The sequence below is a fragment of the Lycorma delicatula genome, chromosome 1 (genome assembly GCF_047948215.1).
Source record: "Lycorma delicatula isolate Av1 chromosome 1, ASM4794821v1, whole genome shotgun sequence".
Classification (NCBI taxonomy): Eukaryota; Metazoa; Arthropoda; class Insecta; order Hemiptera; family Fulgoridae; genus Lycorma; species Lycorma delicatula.
In genome coordinates this window covers 73430269-73443592 of record NC_134455.1, presented here as the reverse complement: position 1 = coordinate 73443592, position 13324 = coordinate 73430269, and the positions used below count along the sequence as shown (strand labels likewise).

Sequence of the window (13324 nt, the reverse complement as noted above, 5' to 3'; positions counted from 1 at the left end):
GAACAAAAATAGTAGGAGAATCTAACACTTAAACTTCATTGAATCCAACTGCTGAATAAATAAATTTATCAAAAGAATTACGTTATTATTTCAAATTATTTAATATATATGAAGTATTTTTTTAAGAAACCTTTATTGGCAAAAAGAAGAAAAAATCCATTAATTTTTTTTATTTTACTTAATTTTCTTTTGTTCACTTTGTATTTTGAATATTTATACCAATTCAAAATATTAAAAAATATGTATTGTATTAAGAAATAAATTGCTCTTTTCTGTAATAATGACCATTAAAATTCGCATAAAATCTGTAAAGATCTTTTTTTAAAAAATTATATCGTTAAATAAATAATAATTAAATTAATAGAATTAACTGCCGATCTACGTGGCAGAGTTGTTATAGCATCTAGGTTTTCATCCGGAGGTCCCGGGTTTGAATCCTGTTCAAAGAATATTTTTCATAAGCTAAACTTTCCATTTTCATATTCTCACAAATAAGGTGCTTTCTAAGCTTCTATGACGAATTAATTCATTATTCAAAAAAAAGAGAACAAATATCCGTGAGATTATTATAAAACTTTCTTTTCACTTGAAAAATTAAAAAATCAGCTACTAGATTAAATGTTGCTTTATTATGCATAAAAGAAATAATAGTTATATAGAAATGCCACGATGATATAAAAATCCGCTGGTTATCTTTTTTTGTTTAATCAGTAAATGACAACGCTACGTAATCGGTACATTCATCCCGCCGTTTAGGCATGCATTAACCTATTTCAGGGTAGTTCAAATATTGATAATTGTACACTGGAATCTCAATCATAATAATTAGCCATAATTTTATTACACAAATTACCATTTGCTTTATCTAAAGTTAAATATATTACTTTCGCACTATGAGGAATCATAAAAAAATGTGCTTAATTTGATACTTTATCAAATGAGTGACAAGTTCGCTGTATCAAACTTTCTCTGTATAATATTTTTATACAGGAATCCATTAATTTACACTTCTAATGCACCTTCAAAAGCCAGCGTAAATAAAAACCAAATAAATTATGACATTATTTAAATACGAAATTTGGGGTCTCTCACTAAACATTGTTGCTGAAATATAATGGAAGAGTTTAATTTATTGTCTTTTAGCTCAAAATAAGTAAACAGGAATAACAATTCAGAAGTTAAAACAAGTTTTTCTAGCTCTATTAAAATTAAAAGTATTTACATTAAATGTTATTTCTGCACAAAAAAATGATTGGTTATCATTGTTTTATCATATTTTATAATCTTCACACCTTTTAATAGTCTTCGCTTGAAACGACTTCCTAACCCGTTTTAAATGCTTTATTACCGACATTCAAAACAATCGTTTAGATAAAACATCATCTGTTCATTTGTTTTGTCATTTTCACTTTCAATTTTTCCTTCTATAAATTCTAAAACTTTCACAATCAATATCATTCAGCCTAATAGTTTTCTACCTTGAATGTATTTAAATCAGAAAATACTTACCGGAAATTATTTTCTTATTTTATTTATTTCTTTACGATGCACTTTTAAAAGATGAGAATTTTCTTCTTTATTAACCACTTCTGGTCGTTGTTTTTTTCCCCACAGGTATTAAATATTTTGAACTGTAATTCGTCAAAACAATTGTTTTATGTACACAATGGTATCAGTAAATTGAAAAATTCTTCTTTAAATCGCTTAATATTAATTATGTTTCATCTTCATATTGTCATATACAAAGAAAAAAATTAAATCTATTAAACGGAGGAATTATGTAGTATAGGTCAAAATTCTTCACCTTACAAAAAAACAATCTGATGAGGATAACACAAGACACTTGTACTACTATTAAATTACATACACACATTTTTTAAAATGAAAAGTACATAAAATTTTATTTCATTAAAAACTTATTTATATTTCTCTTTTTCTTGATATTTTTCTTTTTTGTTGTTATTAAATTATTATTCATCGTAAAAATCGTTTTATAATGAGAGATTAATAATTATTATTAATAAATAAATATATTTAAATTAAAAAGAAAGGAGATGACGTCTGATTCGAACCGATGTGTCTTCCCCTAAGATAATTAATTAAAAGTTTATTTGGCTATAACTCTAAAACCAATCAAAATAAGTTCCACTTATGATATATCGTTGAAAAGCTCTCAACGAGGGCTTATTACTGCAGTTAAAGTCCAATATCCAAACTTTTGGGGTTTTTTGGATACTTTTGGTTCAGTCGATGGAATCAAAAGGAGAGGTGCACAACAAGATGTTACAACAGTCTTAAATCCAAAATATCTACATCCTACGGGTAATCCTTTTTGAGTTATGCGAGATAAATACGTACGTACGTACAGACGTCACACCGAAACTAGTCAAAATGGATTTAGGGATGGTCAAAAGAGATATTTTCGTTGAAATCTGGAAACCGAAATTTTCCGATCACAATCCTTCCTTTACTTCGTACAAGGAATCAAAAATAACAAAATTAAAAAGAATCGGTATAATATATACTTCCAACCTTAAAAAAAATAATCTTTGAATAAACTCTGATGTCCCTTAAATACGTGACTGAATAAAATAAACCTGTTAAATTAACGAACTAGTGAAATTACTATTCGAAATGTTAGAAAAGTTTTTAATATTACATTTTTTTTTTTGCTGAATTCCTTTATTTACAATCAGCTTCTATAATGAAGGTATATTATCACTTAAAGTAAGATCATTCAATGATAATATTCAACGAGTAGAAACACAATTAATGTGAATAAATACTAGTAACTATGAAATAACTTGATAATATTTAATGGTGTCTGAATATAATCATGAATATCTTCGTACGATTGATCAGGTACATAAATAGAACAGCAATAAATGAAACATTAACGTTAAGTTAACCACGGATAAATAATGAACGTAAGCATCCATAAATCTGAATAACCGAAAATAAAATAAAAATAATTACAAGAAATGTTAACTTCAACAAACCGGATCATCATAACGGTCCATCCACCAGATATAGCACATGGAGTTTTTTCATCCTCCCAATGTTCTCACTTTGTCAAATAAATTCTAAACTAGATGATTAACATGCTTCTACAACATGGACACATATCTTAAAACTAGGCTTCAGCTTCTCGAACGTATGGAATGCCTATGTAATCGTGGATGTCAGTACTCCTCGCGAACTAAGGCGCTTGATTTATGTTCCGTAGTATTTTAATCGCGAACCGTTAACTGATATTCACATTACTGAATGTGCCCCAGAGTTCAATTCCGTAAGTCAATACTGGTTTCAACAAAGCCTTGTAGAGCAAACTCTTGTTGGGTGAAGATAGTCGAGATCCCTTAACCAATATCCAGTATATCTTTTTAAACTTAATCTCAAACAACTTCCTATTCTCCCTTACATGATCTTTCCAAGTTAAACGGCGATCAAGATAAGAATTCCAGACACCTTACCTTACTGGCATAAGGTATTCTGGCACCGCTTAAATGAACTTCACGGCAATCTTTTTTTCTCAATGAATTTTAAATATTTAATTAGTTGGTAATATTAAAAATCCGAAATCCAATTTAACTTTTTAAGCAACATAAAAGTAATATCTATGTGGTAGAGGTTTTGATATTTTCTACATTAAAAAATAAGATATAAAATGAGTTTGATAAATTCACTGATTTCACAACCGAAAATAATTTCTAATTTTTAAGATAGATAGATTTGAATAATAACTTTATCTAAAATTACACCATTCTTAAGCACTTTTTATACAATCAAATTACTCAGTTTGATAACAAAATGCTTAAATTTTGAGTTTCATTAAATTTTGTAAATTAATCAATTTTTTATTCTGATCTTCATGTAATAAAACATTACAGATCAGGTCAAGAATAGGTAGATATGCTATTCAACGTATAAAAACTATCTGTTCCAGCAATTGGAAAGATAAAGTGAAGTTACGGTAGAACCAACATAAAATACACAATATTAATTATAAAACTGAAAAAAAACGGTGATTAAAGACTATATTAATAATTAAAGATATAAACACGTGAAATATGAAATAAGTGATGATATATAAAATAAGTAAAACGAAAAAAGGTGACAACATACTTGTTGGACTTTTCCGTCACGCGGCTTTTTTTTCTGATGCACAGCTTACACACAAATATACAAATAACTTAAAATATTTATCATTCTATTTAAATATAGTATTTTTTGTTTATTTAATTCAATGATTCTAATTAAAGCGCGCGCGCATACCGTATTTCATTCGCGTGTGTGTGGCGGTACTAGTGGCCGTTTTAAACTTTTTTACACTTAAAATATTATTCATTTATTTAATCCTACCGCTCACCTGTGACATCAGAACATACCAGTTGACTGCAACAGCTGTACGTCAGTGCTACACTAATGCTCCTTGTGGTGAGAGAGGGTACTATTGATACAGTATACCCACTTACCCACCAGTTTATTTAGAGAATTTTTTGGTGAGGTGGTGCGATTTTGAAATCGTTTTTTGCAAATAATATTATTTTTTAATTGTTAACAAATGTGCCTAAGAAAAATAGGACCTTAATTAGGCGAAATCTCGAGATACTGAGGATTAAATTAATTGTTTTTGTAAACAAGGTTTTTAAATTATATTTTATACAAATTATTGAATGTTTATTCAATAATTTTCTTATTTTCTCAAATTACTGAAAAAGTTTATTAAATGGTTCGACAATTTAATAAAAATAGCAATGAAAGCGAAATAAGGCATATTATCGTAATCCAAAGAATTGTGCTGACTTACCCTACAACAGATATAACTGTCTGGTTTAATGTTATTTTTCAAGCGACCGACGTATACAAAATATTTCAAGTTCGAATACCAACTTGTAGTTAGCCTACGCATAAAAAATATTGTAAGAAAAAATCGAATAAATATAATAATAATTTCTTAACAAATGGCAATTTATTTAAGACAGAAAGATAATCATTAAGAGTATAGTTTACCATTAACAATAAAAAATAACATTTTAATTCGAATAGTAGGACACTTTCCTCTAAAGAAAGATAAATAACATATAAACAAAGATAAACGACACAAGGCAAAAGAAAGACAAATGATTATAGGATACGAAAGAGGAACACGCAACAAGCAGATTATCAGCTTTAATCGAGTACGTACAAATGGATACGATATCGTAAAGTGTTCACAGTTCGCTATATTATAATTCAAAATGACATACTTTGAATGGATATTAAATAAATAAAACTTTTTTTTTACATAATATAAAATGAATTTAAATTTAAAAACTTCTTACAGAATAATAAAATTTTTGTATAAACTTAAAGATGAACTTACCTGCTGCTGGAGATAATTTTGTTAAAGCTCCCCATCTTGGTTTCCACTGTAATAAAACAGGAAGAAAGATTATTAATAATACATTTAAAATTTCATGTTTATAAAGAAACATTAATATTATTTTACAAATTATGTTAATGGACACTGGTTATAATAAATTTTTAATGAAATTTACTGACCGAATTTGATCCGTTACTTATAATAATATTAGTAAACTTATGATAAAGAAAACTAAATCTATTCCGAGCAGAGTATCTACTTAAATTTTTCTTAAAAAGAAAGATTTCATTTACACTTAGTTCATTCTAGTAACTTAGAAATAATAGCAATAAGGGACTATTATAAACAAAATCAATTCTCTTCTCACTTGCCGTAGTATGCATGGTATGGGATGCTTATTATTCTTGAAAATGGCTAGCGACATATGTATTAAGTAACTCACAAAACATTGAGTTCATTCACTTTTTATATTTGATAAAATTTAATTTATACTTAAAGTAGTCGTTTTCGTCTGATTAAAATAGAGATAAATAGAATAATATTTTTAAACACTACGTTATTGTAATTTGAGAAAAACCAACAACTTTATATACGCGCACACACACAAACAAACAAACACATACATACATATATAAAGGAATTTAAATTTTATATATATATATATATATATATATATATGATATTATTCAACAAAACCAGTATCTTTTATTCAACTAAAAGATTTAGGTTTGAATCCTGGTCTGTGACGATGGAATTTTTAAAAAATGCGAGTATTACATATCATATTCAGACGCACAAGAATCGAACTTTTGGTGAATTGAAGAAAAAAAAGAATTTGATAAAAAACTGTTGTGTAGTAACTATTTGTGACAGATGGACTAGTTTATATGAACATCTAGCTTAAAATAAAAACGCACCAAAATAATAAACTAAAATATAATAATTGAAAAGGTAATTTTTACTGAATAAAAAAAATTAATCACATTCCTCTTTATTTGTTTTACCGATATAAAAAAATAAAAATCTAGTTTTAAAAAATGTAAAAAAAGTTGTTTTTAATTGACCGTAAAATGATTACAAATCGATATAAAGATATAATAAACCACATAACAAACTACATTTTTAATTTAAAAAAAAATTTTATTTTATTTTTTTAAATCTTCTTTCATTTTTAAAGCAGCAATTTCTTTATAGTTAAAAAGAGAAAAAAGCGATCGGCTAAAATTTTGGGTAGTGGGGTTTTTGCAAATGTCGACGTTTCAAGACTCCGTTAGATAAAATAAAACAAAAAATATATATATAAGCATTTCCTACAAGTATGAAGGGTATATATGTGTGTTTATTGGTGTTTCAATTAATATTTCCGGACTGGCTAGCTCAACATATATATATATATTTATTTTTTTTAAATAACTCAAAAACACTTTTTTGGGATTCATTGATGGAATTAATTTTTGGACAAAATTATTAAAAAAAAGGGTGAGGAGGTTATTTTCGCCATTTTGAACTTTTGTATAATGATTGCAGAAAATTAAGCTTTGATGCAATAAAAGTCAAATTATTTAAAATTCCAGTGTGTCAAATCAATCGGATTTAAGTGAGGGCAATATTCAACGTTATCTCTAAACTTTTTCTTTGCCTCAAATCTTGAAAACCGAAAAGTTGTAATTTGGTATATATATATATATATATATATTGTCGTGTGTTCGCGGCTCGATTAGGATACTGAAAGACTGGCAAATTAGAATGTTTATATAATTACAGTTTATTGGTTTAAAAACTTACAATAAAGACAATGGTAATAATAATAATAATAACCAAACAATAATCAAATAGTAATGAAAAATAGTAAATACACAAATATTAATCATAGTGATCACAACCACAATAATAATAATGCCCTGAGGTAAGTAATCTCCGGAACACAACATCTACGTTCCACGTCCAGGGCGGTAACAGCTGTACTATGTACAATACATATAGCTGGCTAACGGGGCTTCGAGTAAATTCCTCGGATATGTTACTCTTTTTGACCTTTTTCAATCTTCTGGTCACCAGACGGATTGGAGTTTGTGGTCACCTGCAGGATATGAACAATTAAATGGTTAGGATGTGGACACATACCATATTTAGAGCTGGCGATGTGGCGGCCAGGATCAACGTTATTGCAGGTTTAACGGAGACCCTTCCGTTGTCCACATGCCCCCTGCGATGGCAAGCATGTGCCAGGTATGTTGGTGCATGGGAGCTCTGAAAGCTTCGGTGAGTAGGAGCCTGGAGTCAGTGCAGAGATTGCGCATCCGCTCTCTGCCAGGACATATGCCGGTTCCACCGGAGTACCGGATCGGACCTCCAAGGTTAATAGCCCTGGAGTGGGGGTGTACCCGGGCGGCTAGCCTTACTACAGAAGGGATAAACCCACATGAATATTCTTGAACAATCAAACGTGGCAGAGGGTGCACGTAAACACCCTCGTTTAGAAACCTCCGATTCGCCACAAGCGAACAGGAAAAAGAGTAAGGAGATAAAATCAAGAAAGATGCTGATAGAATCAGTAGAGATTTGAGAAAGGTTTTGTTTGGAAATAATGTTCCCAAACCAAGATTTTATTAACCAAGATTATTACGAAAGAGAATCGTAACTTCCAAAAGGTTAGCCCATTCCTAATCGCTAGAGAAATAGCTAATTGTGCAGGCGGTCCTGTCAAGGAAATCCGGAAGACCTTTAACGGATTGCAATTTCTGCACGTTATAAAAATGCAGAAACCTAGAATCAAAATCTCAAAATAAACTGTTGAATGAAATTGAATAAGGAATCTAAAAAAAATATTAGAAAGAATTCAAGAATCTAAAATCCTGAAATTGGATTGAATTCGGAAAACAAATCCAAAAATCCGCACAGAAAACCATAAGATAGCAAAAAGGAAAAACATTATTGATAGGACGAAAATTGTGAAGAAGCGTTAAGTAAAAGATCCGATTCTTTCGTTGAATAAAAACGATTAAATTTAAATGGTGGATATCGAGGTTTGCAATATTTTCAGAGAACAATAGATACAATAACAAAAAACACTCTCAGAGGAAAACTAATTGGATTACAGTCACATAATATAAAATATCGAGTTCGTATATTTAAAACATAGTCCGGTATTTGTGGCTCGTAAGATAAGCAATATCAAATTGAAACAAATAAGAACCAGTGGTGAACATTCATTTTTTTGCTGAAGTCAGTTAAAAATATATTACTTTTCCGTATATCAAATATTTTGAAAAATAATATTAATTTGACTTATTTATGAATAAAAGTTTAAGTAATGTAATACGATCTGATTTATATAACTACACTGATTTTAGTTCATAAATTATTCAAAATTTCATATTGAACATACAGTATTATGTATTATTATTGTATAAGTTATGCAAATTAGGTTCGTATTTGTGATGAATTTTTAATCATAATTACATCAACATAACATGGTATAGAACTACATTAGATTTAGAATTTTGATTTATTTTTTTTATTGTTAGTAGTTTATTTTAATTAAATATAAACTAAATAAAAATTAGACGAAAAGTAAAATACGAGTAAATACATAACTTTTACATTATTTTTACAAATAATTTTTATTAAAATAATTTTTTTTTTATATTAGGACAAAATATAAATGTATAAAAATTTGAATAAACTACTAATAAATATTTTGAAGAAAAATTCTATAATCCAGTACTTAAATTATGATTTTATTTTGAAATATCTAAATAATACAGTTTAATTTGACAATGCGATTTGGAGTAATAAATATTTTTGAAAAAACCATAACTTCATACTTTTAAAAACTGCTAACTACCGTACATCAAAATGTTATCTAACAAAAACATCCTCCTCGATTAAGTTCATTGTATTATAACATCAAAAAGGATAGCCTTTCACCTTTTTGGAGTCTTTCACGTTTCCATCACCTACTTGATATCAATAACCAAAATAATTAGAGATTATTGATTGCTTAATTCGGCATACGCCATAAAAGGCCATATACCATGTCAACTGTCTTTCTCTTCCACCTTTACTATTATTATTTACAAATATTAAGTATTGCTTTAATTCTCCTTTATTGCCCATCTTTAATTTTCTTATTTACAACAATGTCAAGAAGTGTAAGACCTTCACTGATTGGATCTTAATCTGGTGCTGATAATATTCCACGTATCATATCCATTGAGAAAGACATTCTGATTGAATGACGTAACGAGTAGGTTTAGTAGACCAAAATACATAGATCTTGTTCCGTAAAATAGTATGAAGTATCTTCGTTATTTTCCTTCCGTTTTTAATCTTATTCAAGTTATTCCTATAGTCTGACGCTTTCGAAGTAAGAGTGAATTTCAAATACTCAATTAACTTTTATAACATCTTTTATTAATAACGATATCCTATTTATTTATTTCAACTACTATAAACAAAATTTTATTCAAATTAAGTTCCAATTCTCTTTTCAAACATTCCTCATCAATTTTCGAGTTATTCTTCTACTGAAACTAATTCAACCGTTACTTGGTCATCTGAGAATAAAATTATTGGAAAATTCCTGTCATTAGTTTACTATTTTATCTTTTAGCGTAGTTTTAAATAAATTTTAAAAAGGCAAGACTAAAATCTCCTGTGATATAAAGACTACACAGCCAAATATAAACCCTATTTTATATAACTATGATATATGAGGTATAAAAAAAAACCTTTTTTTTTTTTAGTTCTGCACTTTGACTTTCGACAGAGTTCGTCTTTTTCTCACGCGATAACAGCACCGTTTAAAATGTTTATCATTTTTTTGACATATTCGGCGCGAGGTTCAAATTTGTCAGCGAGTAATTAGATTTATTTTATTACAAATTACAATTTATTTTGTTTGAAATGATGGAACAAAGGATTTGCCTTAAATCCTGCATTAAAAATGGAATAAAGTGCAGTGAAGTGGTAAAGATGTTAGATAAGGTATTTAACGAGGATGTTATGTAAATAGCAAGCAAGGGTGGTACAACAACTAGTAAGAACATTATTCACCAGAGCGGAAAATCCTAACAGATCAGTGATTGGTTGCGAAGGCGGCAGGTTTACTCAGCAAGAGGTAATGGAGGCTATCGGCAAATTGAAGAATAAAAAAAGCCCAGGGCCTGATGGCATAACAGCAGCCATCATTAAAGGTCTTGCAAAAATAATTCCCTGGGAAATGGGGTGGACATTGCCAGCTTTGGCCTACAAAACAGGTGTTTTCCTGACTGCTGGAAGGCAGCCAGGACGGTCTTTCTCCCCAAGGCAGGACCAGCCAGTGAAACAGGAGGTTATAGACCAATTACGCTAATTAACAATATAGGGAAGGTCGTAGAAAGACTTATTGAAACCAGGCTTAGGAAAGAAATTGAGGAGAGGCAATGCTTACACCCAGGTTTAGGAGAGGATGCTCTACTATAAGTGCTATTGAAAGAGTTAAAAACTGGGCTTTAACAACTAGATCCTGGAGAGTCAGGAAAATTCCCCTCATTATTATGCTCGATATCAAAAACGCTTTCGGCACAGTACCATGGATAGCTATAATAGAGGCCCTACAAAATATGCATGTAAGTGACTATCTGATTAATCAGATTAATCATTACCTCCATCTTAGGTTTATCGAAGTTAAAACGCTTGAAGGTAAAGCTATATATCAGATGTTTGGAGGCGTTCCTCAGGGTCCGTGCTTGGACCTACCCTGTGGAACGTCTTCTATGACGGGATTTTTAGATTAAATTACCCGGAAGGGGTATCAGTGGTCGGCTATGCGGACGACATAGCGGTTCTAGTGGAAGATAGAGATGTAGATATCGTAGAGGACAAAGCCAATCGAGCGCTATGTCTAATTGACGAGTGGCTGGAAAGAAATCAGTTGCAGATTTCCCTTAGGAAATCTTGTTGCATGGTTCTTGCTGGTAGAAGACCCATCAGAAACATAAATATAAGCATCAGAGGAGAAAGTGCCATCGAAGTCAACGAAGCAAAATACCTTGGTGTTCTGCTAGACAAAAGTTTAAATTTAGTAAACATGTCGATATGATTTGCAACAGGGTTACCCCCACCATTAAGGCCTTGAGGGGGCTTTTTCAAAATCATGGCACAACTAAGATGGAAATCAAGAGGCTGATAACGGTGGCCACCACATCGGCGTTATTGTATGCGGCCCCGGTATGGGGAAATGCAATAAATACACAGAGAAATAATACTAAATTAAAAAGTGTTCATAGACTCGCTCTGCTTAGGGTGGCTGCAGGCTACAGAACAGTGTCGTATGATGCGTTGTGTATAATAACAGAAGTTCCCCCTATAGATTTACAAATTAGAAAGAGGACATTAAGAGCCACGGGACTTCCCAGAGGCGAGACCATAGAGCTAATACAGCAAGAGTGGCAGAGTGCGTGGGCGCACTCAAGAGTTGGGGATTGGACGAGAAGGCTAATTCCCAACATAAATACATGGGTTGGTAAGAGACTGGGTGACGTGAACTTCTATAACACGCAACTATTGACAGGCCATGGTTGTTTTGGTCAATATTTATTCAGAATTGGGAAGAGGGCCACCCCACTATGTGTTTATTGTCAGGAGATCGACAATGTAGAACACACCATCTTCGCATGTCCCAGATGGGCTGATAATAGAAGGGAAATTTGAATTAATAGACTGACCCCTGACAATTTAATTATTTGGATGGTGTATAGTCAGGAAAATTGGGACTGGTTCAAGAAGTTCGCGGGGGAAATTCTCCGTATTATAGAAGACGAAGACAGAAGACGGGGGTCGTAGTTAAAGTAGGGAAGGGAGGACAGTCCCTCCATGGAGGGCCCGCATGCTGAGGTGTACGGGTTCCTGAGAAGGGAGGGAACTCCTGGGGAACTGTGGGGTAAAGTTAAGACCGAGTCCCGGCCGGCGGTGTCGGCCCTGCGGGTGCCTTGGTGCTTAGTGGGGTCGGTGCCGCCGGTTTGAGGCATGGCAAAAGATAAAGACCGAGACCCGGTTCCCTGCCGAGGGGCTGAGGAACGGCGTTGCCGGACCTTGGCCATGAGGTGGGGGATTAGAGGCATGGCAAATGAAAAATAAAAGATCCGAGACCGGGAAGGCTAACCTGCCGTGCCGGACGTGCTGCCGGTGGGTGGGGGACGCCTCCTTTGAGTATACACTCAGTCGGGACACTCTCCTCAACTGCGTATACTTAACTGGATATGCGGTCGGGGGGAGAAGGGTAAGAAAAAAAAAAGGGTGGTACAAACGAGTGACATGAAGACGGCAAAAGGGATGGACGATCTAACATATCAACAACAAATGAAAATATCGACAAAATAAAAAAAAAAAAAAAAACTATTAATAATCATAGAATCATTAGTAGAGAAGTTCCTGGGGAAGTAGAAGTCTCATAGCTCATGTGAAAAAAATTTGCATGACACTTCAACAGCAAATTTTGTTCAAAACTGTAGAATTTTCAACAAAAGCAATATCGCAAAATCATCGCAGAACAACTGTTGACTGACATCACTGATGACTGAAATTAGTCAAACATTTCAACCGGAATATCAGATATTGCTTTTAACTCTTCTTTCGTAGCAGGTCGACTACTACACACTTTGCTTTTAAGGTTACCCCACAAAAATAAATCGCATACAACAAATCAGGAGACCTGGGAGGCCATGGAATGTCGAAATTTGTTGAAATTATACGGTTGCTAAACGATTGTCAAACTGTACCGATCGATATTCGTACTGCGAGTGTTATTGAACAATGTTGTTAAAACCAAGCATTGTAATAATTTGTGAAAATGTGTGTAGTTTTTGCGCAACAAAGGTTTTCAGCGTGGTGACGTATCGGCCTGATGGTGACACTAGTCGTGATCCTCACTTTCGAACAAAACAAAAATAAGGGTCTGTTATGCCGTATCACACG

General features: G+C 31.8%; 1 protein-coding gene across 1 annotated transcript in view; it reads right to left on the bottom strand.

Moving 5' to 3' along the window:
• Window positions 1-1065: 1065 nt before the first annotated feature.
• The window catches only part of LOC142317533 (uncharacterized), a 319231-nt gene continuing 306972 nt past the window's right edge, over window positions 1066-13324 (bottom strand). The window contains exons 5-6 of the mRNA XM_075354093.1: window positions 5366-5411; window positions 1066-1199 (exon numbers count right to left, since the gene is read on the bottom strand). Coding sequence (XP_075210208.1) covers window positions 1066-1199; window positions 5366-5411 — 180 coding nt within the window. The remainder of the gene's footprint in view (window positions 1200-5365; window positions 5412-13324) is intronic.